Source organism: Colias croceus, chromosome 6, assembly GCF_905220415.1.
Source record: "Colias croceus chromosome 6, ilColCroc2.1".
In the NCBI taxonomy this organism is placed as follows: domain Eukaryota; kingdom Metazoa; phylum Arthropoda; class Insecta; order Lepidoptera; family Pieridae; genus Colias; species Colias croceus.
This window is the reverse complement of record NC_059542.1, coordinates 781734-801226: the sequence shown is the minus strand read 5'-3', so window position 1 is coordinate 801226 and position 19493 is coordinate 781734. Positions and strand designations below refer to the sequence as shown.

Here is a 19493-nt window from a genome sequence, read left to right as displayed (position 1 = left end):
ATGAGAAATTAATATTCAATGGAGTTTTTCAAAGTTTATTTTCCAACTCTATCTTTAGCATTTTCAGGAAAAGAAGCCTTATGTATAGGTACTAAAACTTGTAAATAGTCTCTGTCAATAACTTCATAACAGCATAAATCAATCTAATTCTGAATATCTTATTTTCAGGTTGAAAGTATGACCCAAATATTCATGAATATAAAAGAGTCAAAGAAGAATAAAAGTTTAAATTTTAATACTATATAAAGAAGTTTCATTCTGTATTTCTTTAGCATTACGTGAAATAAAATATTTTTACTTTTAAAAAATTTTCCTTATACATATCTATTAAATTCCAACAAGTTGCATCTATGTTTCAAAACATCCTCAAGCGATTTTACAAAAAATAACCACTTTTATTTTTTCTCATTTATATGTTATACATAAATAACTTTATGTATTAACATAGCCAATACTGGGCAGTTGTAAATTTTGTAAATAAAAAAACTACTTAATGTACTCAAATATTAGTTTGAAACAGATGTAATAAATATGTTTTAAAACGGTAATAATTTTGAAAATTCTTGTACAGTTATAAAACTCGTCTTGAATAATACAACACATGAAATGTAAAATACAACCAGTATCGTACATATAATTTTCACCTAAATCCATACTAATATTATAAATGCGAAAGTAACTCTGTCTGTCTGTCTGTTACTCAATCACGCCTAAACTACTGAACCAATTTTCATGAAATTTGGTATGGAAATATTTTGATACCCGAGAAAGGACATAGGCTGCTTTTTATCCCGGGAAAATGACGCAATCCCGGAAATCCCACGGGAACGGGAACTATGCGGGTTTTTCTTTGACTGGGTTTTTCTTTGACTGTGCGGGCGAAGCCGCGGGCGGAAACCTAGTAAAAAATATAACATATTTAGTTGTTGTAAATAATTTATATTATAAAATCACTAACGTGCAATAGTAGAGCATACCTACAGGTGATAACTTTTGATAGAGCGCGGCTCTACTTTAGGTTAATAATTTTAAATTTATTTAATGTTATGATATTAAATATAAAAATAGCTGTAGGTATAGTAGCCTCAACACATTTAAAGAAATGCTTCATTTTAGTGCCCTATTTCCATTTAACGTGTGTAAACAAAAAAGCTGTAATCGTGGCAGGTTAATTAATTTACACCCACACGGTTGTTTTGCGAAAACTAGTTTAATAAATTAAAGAGATAATTAAATTAATATTAATTCACCTGTAGTAACGTAACTCATGAGAATTAGTTTTTTACAAGAAAAATTAGCATCAGACTTAAAACGTACATAGAGAATAAAAAACGGCGGCTTTATCAGTCAAATTATACGAACCGAAAGGCAACTATTCACCTAAAAAGTTAATAAGGGGCCCTCGAACGCACCCCGATCAGGCGCTAACCCGCTAATTACGATCGAGCACTCGCAAATTTATCATCGGGCGAGATATATCGGCGCGTGCCCGCACAGTAGACTATTTCGGTGTAAGCGGGGCGTGAATCCGCGGAGGGAGTAGTCGCGCGCCGGCCGCCGACGAGCTAGGGTCGCACCGACGTGAGCGACGCGAGTGCGCTGCGATGGCGCGATGAGGACGTGCGCGCGCGCGGCGTTTTGCTGGGCCCTGTTCTGCCTCGTCGGCAGCCTGGCGGCGCCGCGCCGCCTCTACTGCGAGCGGGCGGACGTCGCGTGGCGAGCCTACCGGGCCCCGGCCGCCTTCGAGGCGCGCGTGCAATCGCTCGCCAAAGACGCCGCCACGGTGCAAGTCCGCCGCGTTCTGCGCCGCCAGGGCCGCTGGCCCCGGGAAGATGCCATTATCCGGCTCAAACTGCCCCAGGATTCACTCGAGTGCTCCGGACGTTTCGAAGTGCCGTTACAGAATCGAAAGAACTATATCGTGTTCGCGGAAAGGAGGGGCCATGCCGCCGTGGCCCTCGGGCCTCCGTTGAGAAGGACCGGCAAGTTGATTAGGAGGATACGCGCGGTCTACAAGCCTGGTTACAGTGAGTGTCTTGTGTTCTGTAAGTGCATGGAAGTTGACGTCGTCGAAGCGAGCGTTTCGAGGTATAGCCCCTTTTAGTTTTCAGTCGTTACACAGTTTCGATCATCAACTTCTATGCTGTTGCATGTCTCGCTTCCAACTCGCGGTGTGTTTATCAAATTATGATAATTACATTACGAGTTGATTGACACTAACAATAGGATTACCGATTTGAATTTTTAATCACACATTAAAACATTATTGTCCTCGCATCTGTATTAAAAATAGCCACCAATAATCATGTTTATTTATGAGTTTTTATAAATGACACTAAAATAAGTCTAAAAATTATAAAACAGTGCTCTACATAGAGTCAATGAAAATTCATATTTTTTGTCTCTATGTTTATCTAATAATATTGAAATACATAATTTCTTTTTCTAAAGCTTCAGCTAGACAAATTCATCGCAAAGACATATCACATGTCTTTGTCTAAGAACATAACACAAGCATTACTCGTAATCGTAATATTAAAGACACTCATAAATTTTATTGCTAACAAATACGCCGAGGCAGGTGTATCGTACAAACAAGTAGCCATTATGAATCCATTTTAGGTGCAGTGTAAATAGTCAAACGTGGCCAGTGTAGCAAAACGTAGACTGTACTAAATGTACTTAACTTGTTCTTATTATGCACCCTTCACAAACGGTTATAAGGAAAAGAAGTCTAACTCTCCGGCTTAATTGCACTCGAGTGTTTTAAAGATATTATCATTGTTATACGCTGCATAGATTAAAACGTGGATCGCTTTTTATTCAAATAATCTTCCGTTGCCACTTTATGTACTTCTTGTTAAACACGGTTAATTCTTCATTTTATTTTAATTTCAAAGTAAATTTGCATAAAACTCAGAATCTAAAACGCAGAATACAACATCAGAAATGTACAAAAGTAAAACAAATTTAAAGCCATGTTTAGAAACATTCAACACTCCCAGTAACCGGGATATTGTATCTAAACTTAACATTTCACTAAATCTCGAAAGCCGGGGCGTTTAACAAAATATAGACGTCAGACGTCAGCGCTACCATTCCTTTGAACTGGAGAAAATTATCAGAACTATTCTCAATACAGCACGTACATCAACACTATTCAATGATTAACTATAAATACGATATCATTAAATCCCGCAATGTACATCTCACGGTGGGAACTGATTTTGAACGTAATTTAAAATGAATTGAGACAATTCAAATTGTTAAGTAAGCAAAAAATTAAACTGTATTTTATTAACAGTTCTGTAAAATTTGCTCGGTTCCCACGCTCCGCTGGAACCGGTGAGATAAAAGCTAGTAACGCTTTTTTACTAGTACTCCTTAATTAAAGCATCCTTATCGAACATCTGGTCATTATTTTTATAATATTTGACTTCACAACTGAGAATTGTTGCAATTCAACCACCGTACGTGAACCGTGTACGCTAGTTATTGTTTTCAGACAATTGTTGAGCTAGAGCTCGAGCTTTTTTGTGCATTATTTACGATAATTTTTGATCGAAAGATGGTCCAATCGCAGATAATCCAATAGTAGAAAGTTCAAGCGCTCCGGAAATATCGGAGCAAGTGCCAAAAAAACAGCGCAGAGTTCACGTAAGAGGCCGTAACGCTACATTTGTCAGACAGGCACGGACAGGTCGGAACTGGAGCGTGGAGTGACGTCACAACTACCTTCGATTAATCCGATAGCAAATCTGCAATAGACTCATCTGTTGAATCATCAATGGATTTGAATTCAATAAGTATCAGATACTTTACGGTGGACGGATCGCCTCGTAGGTGTTCGTGACATTTGGTTAGTTTAGACAACAATATACTGTGAAATGATAAACTTAAGATTCAATATTAACTGCCACTATTATTGAGTAGTTAGAAATATAATGTGAATAAAATCTCGGTTCATTTGCAGTCGCACTTTCATATTCCTACGTAAAAGCTATAAAATCTAGCCTCACATTGACACTAATTATGAAAACGCCTCATTATCCAAGCAAAAGTGATATAGTAACCGCCAAATGCATTAGAATTGACTCATCCGTTTCGATACAGAAACACAAAGTAAAAAACGTACCGCCAAGGCTTAAATTAAACGTAGGGACACTTGCCAATATGGTATTTCATTCAGTAGTATAGTTTGACATTAATCTGCATAGAGAACAAGTGACTGTCCTAAAACGTTTTATGAGATACCCGTTGCCAAGTAATAAATTACGATAATTTGGAATTTCCTAGAAATATTATATTGTAGGTTCACCGTCGTTCCGATAAGGAACAATGCTATAAATTCAATTAATTGTTATCGATAATAATTAATAAATATTCAATTATGATGTTGCTCTATTGGCAGGTCAATTTTTCGAATAACCATTTGTTGTAGTTAACAACAGTTTATTTTTATGTACTTACATATTTGTAGGCCTTTTGAGAATTATTTTCACTTGTGCATACATCCATCATCGATCCATTAAGTTTATGTCGAAAGGAATTTAAGAATCTAAATAGCAATATGAAAACAGGACTTATAGTTAATTGATGGTTTATTTAAAGACAGACGAGCATGTTTGAAATTTTAGATAAGCAGTTCCAAATATTACAAACAGAAGTTTACATTTCCTCCTCTGATTTATGCCTTCAAGAATTTCATTTAAAATGATCGTTAGGTGACTCATAAAATTATACAATTTCCAATCTTTTTTAAGTCTAATTGCTCATAAGCTTCGGTGAGTGGCGCTTGCTGTGTTTACGTTTGCCGCGTGCTTCTGAAATGTTTATCTATCTGGTTGCTATCTGTCGTTTTTCCTTTGTTAATGTTCGTTTCTCTCATTATTGATTGTAAATCTGTCTCGGCTTGATTTAAAAACGTTCAGTCATTGTGACTGTCAAAACTGCGAGTTCTCTGATCATTTTTTTTCAAAACTTATCCAATAAATATTAGCATTTGTGAAATTCTTGGCATTGATTTTAGATCAAGATGGAATTTTTGCTTGATTTTTCGTGTTTATTGTTCGTTGGTGGGTGATATGTAGTACTACAAATATTTAACGTAAAAATGGCATTGGAATAAATAAAATATGATGCTATGAACATTCTAGGAACTCACACGTTTGCTGTCTCGGGTAAAATGTTTTTCCATAAATATTTTTGTGTAAAATATTTTCAACGTCACTCATATTATGGTCTACACCTTTTCATAATTTGCTTTGTACGTCAGCCTATCCTATAAATTGTTTTATTAACAGATAATTCAATTTCCCAAGGATATCCATAATTTCCATCGTTAATAAGCCAATGCAAATAAAAACAATCTTTCCAGATTATATTGTTGCACTTCAATAGACAACATTATTTCAAAAGTACGACATAATTCAAAGACAATACAAACTTAATAATTTCAACCTCACTTCGAACCAAACTTCTGTATTCACTACCTCCATAATAAAGTTATTACCAACCGTCCGATGCACCTACAGGAAATTCTACAAACTAGAGCTTTTGACCTTCATTGTAGTCTATAGTCCTAAGTCACATGGCGTCTTATTAAAAACCTTTTATTTCATAATAGACGTTACGGGTTGCCGGTTCACCATTATGTACGATGCGCTCTGTCGGTCATTCTGTCCTATAGTGCTACGTCCACACTGGGCCTACGACGCTATTAATACCAAGGAATTTAATTTCAAATTCCAATTGTATTTATTGGATAATTGCAAATGCAGGAGATTATTAATTATAATATGGAGTATACTATATTCAACCAATTAATATTTTTCATGGAAATACCAACTTCATAAAAATGTAGAGCCAACGAGTTTCCATTATTTTTTAATTTTAATTTTTATAATGTTTTAAATTGGTCGTATAAGTACACTATTCAATATATACTTTATAAGATAAGTGATTTTAAGAAGATCATATTTTAGCAACGACTTGAATTTGACTGCAGCGATTAAGGGCCGATTTTTCAATCCTTGGTTAAAATTTATCCGACCAATAAAGTATTACACGAACATTTTAAAATGTCACCTGTAAACTGTCAAATACGGACAATTAGAATATATTTTTGAAATGGTAGTCTAATACGTTATTCGATGAATAAGTTTTAACCAAGGATTGAAAAATCAGCCCTAAGACGAATAAAGTATTCGCGTTCGTTGCCCTTTGTTGGTTCTGTGTGGACACAGCATAACACGAGCATTCTATTATAATGTTTCATGTTTAACTTCATTTGAATAGTATATTTTATTTTTAATTAATTATCTCTTATCCGAGCACATTGCCCACCTGTTTGGTGTTGACTAATGAAATAATAACGAATGAACGAAGTTTGTACGAAAGAAATAGTTAGTATGAGTGGCATAATATTCAGATCATTGATTTATTTCAATGACAAGTTAAAGGACATTTACACATTATTACTGCACAAGGGCAAATTATATGAAAATTCAAATGTTATAATTAAATTTGATGGTAAATTAATTAATTTATATGGTGGTTTCTGATGTCACCAGTTCAATGTCTGTCATAACTATATCGTGCCTGTTTAATGTTTATAATATCTAGGGATTCCACACCTACTGTTTCATATATATTCTATTTATTTTTGAACATCAATAAGTATTTAACACACCCATACTTTATTAACATTAGTCTGCAACATAAATCCCTTGAGGAAGTATGTCTTGACATACACAAAAATCTAAATCATTAAAATTGTCATCGTTTACTTTACTCTACCTAGATTTATTTTGTTTTCACTCAAATCTAATCAAAAATTCTCCAGGTCATTGAACTTATTCGTTTCCTAGTTACCTTGTGAAATTAGCATTGAAACAGAACTACGTTACAGATCTAATTGTCTGTCTTTCTTTATAGTCAATTAAATAAATAAAAGCATCCTTGAAGGACCAAATATCACATTTGTCTTTAGAAATTGACATCGAAACAGAACTATGTCAAAGATAAATTGGTTCTGTTATTCTTCCATACCTTAGTTTGATAATGCAAAGGTTAAGCCAGAATACATCAGATCCTTGAACTTCCTAGTATCCTAGTGGATGGGAAGCCATCGACACTGATGGCTGACTCTGGACAATAGTTACAGTATATTGGTGCCGTGTCCTTGCGATTAACGCGTGTATCCGATGTACAGTCTCGACTCAATGCTCTCAATGGGTATGATATATTGACTCGATAAATGTATTGAGCTAGGAAATTAGAGGTTTTATTGATGGTCAGTGCATTTTTAGTGACATTCACACAGGTATGGAGGTGTAGGAACATTTAAATATTGTCTGTTTGGTTAGAAATAGAATAAATGTATGGTATCAATTCTTCTACGACAGCATTCCTAAAAATGCGTCATTTCAATATATAAATTAGAACCAATATATTAAGACCAATTCTTAGATTCACGTTCATAATACAAAAAGCTTTTTAATTTTCCCCATACCAACGTCTAAAAATACAAGTGAATTTTCTCGATGAAATTCGTAAACTGAATAATGTAAGGTCAAAGCCATCAAATGTTATGTGATGTACGATAGTCGTCGAGAAGAGATCTTTACTCGATTTCACTCGAGCCCGATTTATTTCTTAAAATGTGTAGTAATAACTGATAGCAGATTTAGAAGACCAATAAGAAAAATTGTGATAAAACCAATTGGCAATGTTTTTGTGTAATCTAACTGTGGACAAATTTAACCAAATCCATCCATGCATATTATTGCATCATATTAATATAATATTATGTTGATATTGTAGAAACTGTTTTAAGCCATCTTTATTTCTTTAATGTCAACATTTTATCAATCTATGATAACTGAGGATAAATTCTTAGTAGAATTTCCAATCGACTATTAAACGACTATTATAAAATACTACGTAACGAACTGATGAAAAATATTTCGTGAAAACTGTATCGTTCAGTATCATTATAATTCTCGAAGACTAGGCTAGTGATAGATAATATTAACTTTTGATATACGGAAAATTATATATAGACTGGGACCAGACGGTGTAAAATTATTGCGAGGCAGGAGACAGAATAACCGAGCGTCATTATACTATGTTTTCAGTTTTCAGACGCTGTTAAAATAAAATTAAAGTATAAACAGTTTGGGATTTTAAAATGTTTGTGTTGGTCTTAGATGTTGGTAAGGAGTTGATATTGTTAGTAGGTAGACATATAGGAGAGTTATAATTGTGGTTTTTAATTTAAGTACATACTACTAATAGTTAATTATATTAATTGTTTATAAAAAGTCAAGTAGAAATTGTTTAAAAAAATGGCGAATCGACTTTATAGCTCAATGCTCATTGCAAGCTTTTAGAAATTAAGATTACATTAATACATATAGAGCTACAAGAGTAAATATGTGATAATAAATAATAATAAGAGAATTTCGCTACTATTCTTGAAAAACCATCCTCACTTCCAATGTTTAGTTCACCGGCCCTTAATTACCACACTCGCAAGCCGTGACGTCACATACATGTACACACACACATACACACACACGTATACTATAAGAATATGAAATTAGATACACGGTTGTATTTTTGTGGCTGTCGCAGACTTACCCGCGCCGGTACCAAAATATCTAGACATTTTATTGATGAGACGCTGCTCCTTATCCCTACCTACGAAGTTGAATATTTTTGTTTTACGAGTACTTTGATGGGAATAGTATGCAGTGTCGATCCTGTACCTAAATACGAGATATATAGCAGGAATATGATCTTATACGTATTATTTAATTCATTGATTAGATGTTTTTCATGTTTCAATAATTGATCGCTGTATTTAAAAAATCCTTAATTATCCTAGTCCTAGTGAAGTAGAAAGGTTTTTTTGACTTTTTTGAACGATTAAACAGAGGAAAATTTTTAGTTCACCCAAATTCTTCTTGATTTTGCTAAATCTTAGTCATAAGTGCCATAAGCTGCAACTGAAGCATTCCTCACGTCTAATACTATATGACCAAATGAAACCAAAAGATCGACTGAATATTCCTTGTAAACAAGAAAGATTTTAAACGCATCTTTTAATTATTTTTTGCAAAGCACAAAACTCAAGAAGCCCTTAAATTAACTCCGTAAAATAACCATAATTTAAAACATACATATCGTAATCGATAATATATTTCATACGCAAAGGTCATCGAAATTAAGTCATCAGTTAAGATTTTCAAATAATTATTTAATAATATGTGAACCGGGCTAATTGCTATAATATATGCTTGAAAATTTGCGACGAGTTTGTTGAGTATTAAGATGTTATCAAAAATGTACGGCGAAGTACCAGGGTTACATAATTGAAAGGGGACCGTTCCACACCGGGCGGTTTTTATAATTGACATTTCCAAAGGTAAAGGTTAGCCATTGACAGATTATAATGTCACTCGGTAAATCATTTTTAAGTGATTGTTAAAGGTAAAAGTCTTAAGCTCTTGCAGCAAATTGGGTCAGCACTTTTTTAATTATATATTAATTTGATATGTTGTCGGTGGCGATACGTCAAGTTGGAATGAATAGAGCGGTTTATACAGAAGAAATCCGTATAAATTGTTAAAAAGTCGATTTGTTTACGAATAGTTTAAAATAATTACGTAGGTAGGTACTTTTTTCAGCTGAGCTAAAATTATTGCATTTCAATAAAAACCTTAATGTTCTATTCAGGCTATTTAGTTTTTAAAGATTTAACTTTACATTATACATCAAACTTTAAAAAAGTTTTGGTTTTTTTTAAATACATATTTGCCAAAATAACTCTATAAAATCACTCCATACGTTATCCGCAAATATAACAGTGATATTTGCACATGAAAAATCACAGTGCCTGTGACTCGGCTACTAATGGGCGGGGATTTAAATCCATAATATTTTCCTCCAGTGTGAGAGCTAACGGACCCCTCATTACGTACGCGGGTGGCCCCTAATGTCCGACTACCGCGCCCTGACGAGTGACCATTTGTCTGCTAAATGAGGGACAATTTCAATTTTTATTGCATAAATACCGATGTGTAGGTAAACAGCTAGTGGATTATTATAATTAAAATTTATGTTTGTTGATTATTATAACTATGTTTGTTGAAATTTTTTACGATTGATGATGATTTGAATATAATATGTCAATTGCTGTATGTATAGTAATTTCAAACTTTTTATTATGTTTTATTGCCTTTACTTACCTTACCTTCTTATTACATTTTGTCACAATTAAGATATTTATTTATAGAAAGTTACTTGTACAAAATTAAAAAAAAAGCTTTGTAATCGACCAAGATAGCTGAAAAGCTACAAATAAATATTTCAACAATCGTTGCTTTTCATTAGTGCTTATGAAAAACTTTAAACAACAATACAATTAATGTTTGCGTTTTTTTTTTGTTGAAATAAGAACAAAATATTCTGTGTAAATGAACTATTTTTTTTATTAAGTACAGTCCCATTAAATCGCAAACGTGTGGTTACGCCAGGCCTACCGCGCGTCACTACACTGATTGTAGCTCATCATTGCTAAGGCTAATTTATTGATATTTAGCACATTATGCAATTTTTATATCGATTTTATTCAGTTCTTGATACATTTATTCCAACTCCTAGGGTTATGTAAATTTGAAAACTTTTAAGGTATTTTACGCAGGTGGTAAATACCAATGTATATTTTGATATTCAACGTATTCAAAAATCAATCATGTTTAGGCACTACGTATAATCATTTTAAACATATATTTTACGACTAACGTGTGAATTAATAAAATGAATACGAATATAAAATATAACTAATTTACAAAAAGAAAAACCTAAAATTTACAATTAAGTACAAATCTATATACTAATATTATAAAGCTGAAGAGTTTGTTTGTTTGTTTGTTTGTTTAAACGCGCTAATCTCGGGAACTACTGGACCGATTTGAAAAATTCTTTCGGTGTTAGATATAGCTCATTTATCGAGGAAGGCCATGGGGTATAATATCATCACGCTACGACCAACAGGAGTGGAGCCACGGGGGTGAAACCGCGCGGAGCAGCTAGTCTAAAATATAACAGGAATTTTAACAACAGATTCATCTGTTTCACGTACAAGTAATTACCTGCATTACATTACTATATCCCCTTAATTAAATACGCAAGTTAAACTTCTCTATATGTGTTAACATGAGTATTAACGATCGCAATACATTTTCCGTAATAAATTTAATGAACAAAAATGATAACCTGCGAATTGTGTAACCGTTGCTTCTGGCAAAATTGGTCAAAAATTTACCTTTGAAATGTCGAGGATAAGGGTCTAAGGTACGAGAGAAACGCGGAGGTTTAACAGTATGACTATCGTACTTTTAATGTTATGTTTGGAGATATATTATTAGTAGTATAGATGGTTTAGTGGCTCAGACCTTTGCATTCATTTAATGGCAGAGATTTGAAGTTGGATTTGAGACTAGATGAGCGTGTGTAGATTTTTAAATTAATAAAATATGAATAGCAAAGTCAGGAATGCATAGCATTGAATAATTTTAAAGGTATGGCAGATGTTGAATGTAAATAAGGTAACGAGCTACAACAGAATTTACTATACTTACAGATCCAAGACCGAATTCGTTAGTTTTAAACACCTACTATCATACATCATAAGTAGCAGAAATCAATTTGTAAAGAAAGCTCTTGCAAAAAAAAAAACATAAAACCAAACTTTGCACAAAAAAATCGCTTTTCTCGACGCTTATCGCTCCGCTCGTCGTTCCCGCTCTTAACTTATCGCACAACAAAAAACCCCGATTCATATGACATTTAGAATTAATTGATGGGCGCGGTCGCGTAAGTGAAAACTACGGGATATAATATTAAAGAAAGTACCGCTTGCTTGGGATGAATGATTTTTTCTTTCAATTCCAAGTTCATAAAAATTATCATTACAGTTAGTACGGCCTTCCTTATTTATTTGCGAAAAGAATGTATTTATTGCAATTTATTATATTCCATATTCAAATTAAAAAATTAAATGAACGGCTTCATCTGTTCTTCTGCCGTATATTATCACAAGGCTCTACAAGGCTTACCTGCAATGTGTAAAAGATTGAGGGAAGATTCAGTGATGATGATGACACAAAGCAGCTAAAAATAAGATCAAGAATGCCTTGGCGATTTTAAGAGCGAATAAAATGTCACGAGAAATCTTCCTTTCCCATTTCCTAAACCTTTCTTACTTTACTAAGGAATATTTTAGATCTCGGACAAAGACGAAAGCTATTACTCATATACAATATATACGCACGTACAAACAGACAGATCTCACGGCCACCTGGCGCCAGACCCTAATAGGAGTTGGTTATATTGATTCCAAATTAATACCACATCCATACATAGTTAAATATTACTCTTTGTGTCCTTGTTAAGTTCGCTATTGAATTTTACGATTGTTTTTTTTTTGTTTGGTTCTGTGGTCTGCGATTTAGGACTACCTAGGTCCTAGATCCTGGATGTATAATACATAAACAATAAAATATTTTAAAAACTTCAATCCAACTCGATTTCCTATAGGAATCTAACATATCACACACACATATGAAAAACGTCCAAACCCTCTCCCTTTCACCAGTATCAAATATAGATTTTGTAGATTTTGAGTAGGTACTTTATTTACTACTTAGGAAAAAGTTCTCATCGGAAGGATTATAGAATATTAAAATATAAGGTGTTGCTGTAGTTTAATTTTTATGTACCTATGTATATTATGTTATAAATGTATTGTTTTACGGAAATAAAGATCAATGTTATTTTTGATACGTTCAATAAGGAAGGTCATATTCATATCAATTTATACAAAATCTAATTAAATATACATCAGGATGCCCTTTAGTTAAAACTAAATTATTATATGTTATGGGGTCTTTCAATTTAAAGTCACTATATCTATAGATGCACTTACGTTGTAACTATGTAACTTGTATAGAAATAAGAATAATTTCATCATGCTCTCTATATTTCTGGCGGTACAAAGCTTGCTTTAGTTGTTTATAATAATTTGCTAAGCTAGGAATTTCTGTACATGTTGTATTCTAAATCTATATCTATCTAAATCTGTAAACAAGAGAAGTCGCCTCCTTGTGCGTCTTCTACCGCATTTATCATGGGGAGTGCTCTGAAGAACTGTTTGGAACACTGCCTGCGGCTGAATTCCACCACCGTACAGCACGTCACAAGCTCAAATTCCATCCATACCATCTGGACAGCTGGCCATCAACAACAGTTCGCTTTAAAAGAAGCTTTTTGCCTCGTGCTACGGAAATTTGGAATCTGCTCCCGCCGGCAGTGTTTGCAATGAGTTACGATTTGGGGACCTTTAAGAAAAGAGCGTACACCCACCTTAAAGGCCGGCAACACACTCGCCATACCCCTGGTATTGTGGGTGCAACGATGTTCACTTAACATCAGGTGACCCGTCTGCTCGTTTGCCTGCTATTAACATAAAAAAAAAAAACAAATAATGAAACATACAGTTATTCAACTAGTGACTAAACTTCTATCATGAGCTTTTTACGCAAAAATGTAGCTTGAAAAAATACTTATCCCGTTTCTACAAATAATGTGTTGATTCAATAAATAAATAAACAATTAGACAGTGTGTACACACGAACATACACATCAAAATCTATTTTATTCCCAAACACTAAACTTATTTGAACTAAATAGCGTGTGCACGTTAAACCTTTATAATTATAACATCGGTTGCGCAACCGGCCCGAAACTGTAATATTATTTTCAGTCCACCCACCCACCAATGGACTATAGATCTTAGTGTCCAAAAGCTAAAGTTTGTTTTGCAATGTGTCTTGGTGCGGCGCTTTTGACGTTATATGCGCAAGCGCCATGTGTCACATATCACTCAACGAATAGTGGTCTCCGACGGTATGGATGTGTAATACTCAAATGGTTCTTAATTCTTAGTATTATTCACCTTAACAAGTATATCAAATCGAATTAACCCAGTTTAAAACGTACAATTAAGGCAATGTAACATACATTTGTATATTTGAGGAAAAAGCTCTGAATTAGTTTGAATTTCAAAATTCAAATGCATGTAGAGAAAAATTGTTCATGAAAAATAAAATATTTTTTATAATTATACTAGATTGTCTTCGAAATATCACGATTAATTTGTTATTTTTCTTTGAGTAGAACTATTTTTGTAATGAGCTGAAAATCATACTCCTGAACTATAGAAGCTCGGTTCTTCTCTCAGAAACACGTTTTACTACATACTTATTTTAGGATTAAAATTCGGATTAAGCAATTATATAAAACACTTATAATTACATAGATATATCCATAAAATCTTATCCAAAAATGTCTTTACAATATACGCTAACTGGTTGTCATGTGCTTCTAAAAACGATGACGTAGATACTACGTCACTGATAAAAATGTAGGTGGAATTTCATTGAGCACATGGTTTGCACATTCTTTACTAATAATATATAAATAGAGTTTAATTTAAGTGTTGATGGTTATACATCTTTGATCGGTGTATTGGGAGAATTTGGGATTATCACGTGGTTCTTTATCTTTTCATGTTTAACAGCTTCTTTATAAGTTAAACGTGAAAGCGTCACATTTGTGCTTTTAATTTATTATTGTAAAATAGACTTTAAATTGCAATAGAGACCATTACTTTCTTTTCTATCTTTCGTTAGGTACTATTATAATATATTTTTTGTATATGATATATGTGTTTAAATCCCTTATTTAAACTTTAAGCACAATATTTTCTTTCTACGTAGTAAAATGACTTGCAATATAATACATCTAACTTAAACAAGGAATTTCTAATTATGAATTACAATACCTATTAACAAATTAACAGTTCATAAGTCGCCTATTAAAGAACTTACAATTAAAATTCCCTACTTACCACTAAACAGAACCCAATCATCTATTTGTTTTTAATAAATTAACTTAGTCGTAAGCAACTGTTCCACACATTATCCTCTATTACCTTGCAATAGAGTTGAAAGTCCCATATCAAACACACAGCTACAGCTGTATAACGGAGCATACAGCTTCGCAAAAAGATGCTGCTACCATATCCGATGAATATTATGAAGCTTGAGGTCAGGTGGAGGTTTATTAAGAAATAAGAACTAGGAATCAGGTCCCATATTTATTCGAAGTGTATTTTTTCACACGACACTTGATAGTGTCATTTGTTTTCAAAATTTGTATTTATTAACAGTAAAAGTAGCCGGTGTTAAAGTACGTTAAAACTAAAAAATGATAAATTTACCTCTCTGGAATGATAGAGCTTTACTGATTAGTGAAGATAATTTTCAAATCGGATCAGTAGTTTTTGAGTTTCAGATATCCATAACTAACATACGAAAAAATATTCTCTCTCTCAAAGTCTTTAGAACTTTAATAAAAAATACTTTGATGAAATTGCTCTACAAAAAATTACATGAAATTGCATCTTTATGTAATTTTGTAATTCAAGTAGTTTAAGATAATATTTAACAAACCAAATCAAGTTCTGTCTGTATTCTAATATACCTTGATTAAATTTAGTAGACTATGGTTTAATTTCATTACCAAACATACATACGATTGTAAATAATGCTATTAGCTCTGTCAATTGATGGTAATGGATAAATTGGCTTAAATGCATCTCGACAATTATTGGAATGTTTCGTGTTAATTCAATACTTCAGTTCATATCAATTACATTACAAATCCTACGCAAGTACTGAAGGTTCGAAATAAACTTTAATATATTCACGTTTAAAAAAGCTGGAATAAGACTTTTCATATAACTAACTGCGCTCCGCAGATTCACCCGCGTGATGATAATATAGGTATAGCCTGTAGCCTTGATGAATGGGCTATCTAACACCGAAAGATTTTTTCAAATTGGACCAGTAGTTCCTGAGATTCGCGCGTTCAAACAAACAAACTCTTCAGCTTTATAAAATTAGTATAGATAACTAATGATAGCTCAACAGAGGTATTTGCTCGTATTATGACATAGTAGATAATATAATTTTTATTTTTACTGTCACTATGGTCTTTTTTTAAACAATATAGTATTCTTCAAATTATTTACAGACAGTTTAGATACTACTAAATTATATAACCTGCCATTCATACAATAACTTCACTATAGTTTAAACAATCGAAGTCCTCTAGTACTAAATATATCCGCCCTTTGTTGATAGAAATAGACACGTGACATAATCCGCTGGTAATCTCGCATCTTAGTCATTATAGTGTTTTGTCCACACGTGACGCGCTGCATCTCTCGATCAATTGGGGTAAGCGACGTTACCAGCTGACAAAACGTGGATGGGTGGAAGTGTAACTTAGAACGAATTTCGAACGAAACGAATTTAACGAAAGTATTGTTCTGTTGCAATAATTTTTGAATTATTATCTTTCTAGCTCTCCATCAGATTGGACTGTGGTCAAACGTCTATCTAACTAATTAAAAACGCCGCTAAAGAAGTTTTCACTTCAAAAAAATATTATAATATCGACTCCATATTATAATACTGAATCGAATTCAATACAGTTCGATAAAAGCTCTAATTACCGAAAAAGCCATCTTAACTTATAATTTAATCTCATAATCATCTTTTTCCATTTCCCACCTTTCTCTATACAAATTATGAATCTATATTATATTTAATACAAAGTGATACCCTAAGTTGATACCAATAACCTTTAATCAAAACTGTCATACACTAATGTCAGGTGACGTCACAAATCTCTTCACACCAGATCTCCGGGCGCCGGATACGCGATTTCTTAGTAAGGATAATTTCATATCACACATTACATATTGTTTAGTCTAGTTCTAGACAGGATGCTGCCAAATATTTGATGGATACCTAAACATGGAGTTTAACCTTGGGTTACACTTTTGGGTGGAATATGCTTCTATATAATCCTGCATCTTACTAATTCAGTGTTATTTATCTGTAAAAAGAGTAAAAAAATATGTGTGCAATGTGCATAGTAGTAAGTAGGTACGTTAATGGTGTAAATTCCGTCCCGAAACAAACCAAATTTTTAGGGTATTTAATATTACTTAAGAAAATAAATTAATTCAATTTTCATTATACAAATATAAAACAAAGCAATTATTTAGCAATATTTAAAAATAAGTACAGTTTTGCAAAAAATATATCAAACCAAGACATTCCAAAATACCCACTTACTCACGATAAACTATTCACTGGCGCATTATATTATTTTCCCATAGAAAAAGCATTTAAATTACCCTTATATAACTCGTTGACACATAATTCATGCAAACAACAAGGCAAGAGCAAGAGATATGGCAGTTTCAAGATTTTTTCTGCGCTAACGGTACAAAATAATGTGTTAATGTCAATGTGTTCACATATAATGTACATATACTATGTAACTGGCATTTATATACTTGAATTGGTGTGATATATGTTTATACGAGACATTGGCGTAAGCTCATTTGTGACGTAGGCATTAATTTATTGATTCTGCTGAATACATATTTAAAATGCGTTTTTTTGTACATAAGTAATAAAAAGGATAGCAAATCTATTGTCTTCAACTTCAGAATGGATTGAGTTGGTAAATAAATAGATAAAATAATTGTAACGTAAAAATAGGAACTGTCAAATTAGCTTACCAATCTAACTTTAAGTACCATTTCCGTCAATACAATCACACACACAGACTTAACATGTATAAAATGAGTAGGATTTTCCCTAGCACACATATTTGTCCACACAGCAAATAAATAGCCGTCAGCAATCCGTATAAAAGATGAACCCATTTATTAAGTGTATCGGTTTTTATCGATTCGCACCGAGGTCGGGGAGGACTTATTTGGTTGTGAATGTGATGCGTGTGCGCAGTGCAAGGCGAATCTAGTATTTATAGTTCTTGGCTTTGTTTGTTAATGTTCAGATAATTTTATCGAGATATTAGTGGTGTATGAATAGCTGTAGGTGTAAGAAAAAAAATTAAAATTAACTACTCAAAATTTTAAATTTTCACGTCAAATCTCTAAGCCTATTTCATCAAGATTTAAATACCAAAATATTACACACTAAAGAACATACAGAACATTCATACAATTGATCTTTTTATTGTTTGCTATAAAAAGCTCGACACATAATGATCGACATAATGATAGGAAAACTGAAAACATTACATTCCTAATATTTCCTCAAATTAACAAAACGCTAATTCGCTGCGCAATTAAACATAGAACTAAAAAAAATCGATTACAGAATACGGCACACGACTCCCATTTTCATACGAAACTATAAAAGTCGAATAACGTTTCCGTCTAGTCTACAGACATAGATAGCACGGTGGAAACTCAGCGAAATTGTTACAAAGCCTACGTAATTTGCGTTACCTTGGGAAATATATAGTTTACGTGCTTCTTGGAATCCACTGTACAATACATTGACCCGTCTGTTTATGTTTTACATACGAAATTCTCACCTACGTACATGCTTCTATTGTGTGTGTAGAGAAATTAATAGATGTATGAAATTATACTGTCTACAGATAATGCAATAGGTAACGTTGTATCAAAAGTTAAAATGAAATGAGGACTCTTTTTTAAATATAGGGGAATTTCGGATGTGGAGTTATTTCAAAAAATTCACTTCAGATCATTGTTTTGTAAGTATCGTGCAGGTATTGTATGAAAATATGCAGAGAATAATAGCATTAATATTTAATAACAAAACAGGATTTTACAGCATGAACAAGAAATACTGAAACTCTAAAGGCATACTGAAATGTTCATCCATATGTCCGCGAGTTATGGATGAAGATCTAATGCAGAGTTCAGTTAAAACACGGTTTTTGCACGTTTATTGTTCTTCGTTAATATTGGAAAACCCCATGTTTATTAATTCGAAGCACAAACAGACTTTATTTTCAGAAAGTAAAATTAAAAAAACAATTAACCTTTATTGAGCTCGAGCTTATCGAGCAATTTAAAATGCAAAATCCTGCAAAAGAAATACAAAAAATAATATCTTCACTCTCTTTAAAAATGAAAAGTAAAGAAAAGCTCTACTAGACTGAGTGAATACCACATACATAAACCCGTCAATACGTACTGCACTTGATTTCTCAGAAATCAATTGAATAGAGTGCACTAACGCCGTTAGTACACCGACGCATTCGCGTGCGGTAACGAAACAACGAAAAATCTGTCAGTAGTATAGCAGGTTTTCGCATATGATATGTCTCACTCTAGCACATAGATAGATGAAATAGTTGCGTCCTTGTCAGTATTGTTTGTCAAGGAACTGCGAAATGGCCATTACACAGACGCATTGCGAAAAAATTGCGAAAACATTGCTGTTTATTAACGTTCCGCAGATATTTCGCTACGCAGTAGTTTCGCAGAGATTCGCTGCCGCACG

General features: G+C 33.1%; 1 protein-coding gene across 2 annotated transcripts in view; it reads left to right on the top strand.

Annotated features, from left to right (window-relative positions):
* Nucleotides 1-1560: 1560 nt before the first annotated feature.
* Nucleotides 1561-19493, top strand: part of LOC123692746 (protein vein) — a 51616-nt gene continuing 33683 nt past the window's right edge. For both annotated transcript variants that reach the window (XM_045637537.1, XM_045637536.1), the window contains exon 1: nucleotides 1561-2027. In XM_045637537.1, coding sequence (XP_045493493.1) covers nucleotides 1613-2027 — 415 coding nt within the window. In that variant the 5' untranslated portion in view covers nucleotides 1561-1612. The remainder of the gene's footprint in view (nucleotides 2028-19493) is intronic.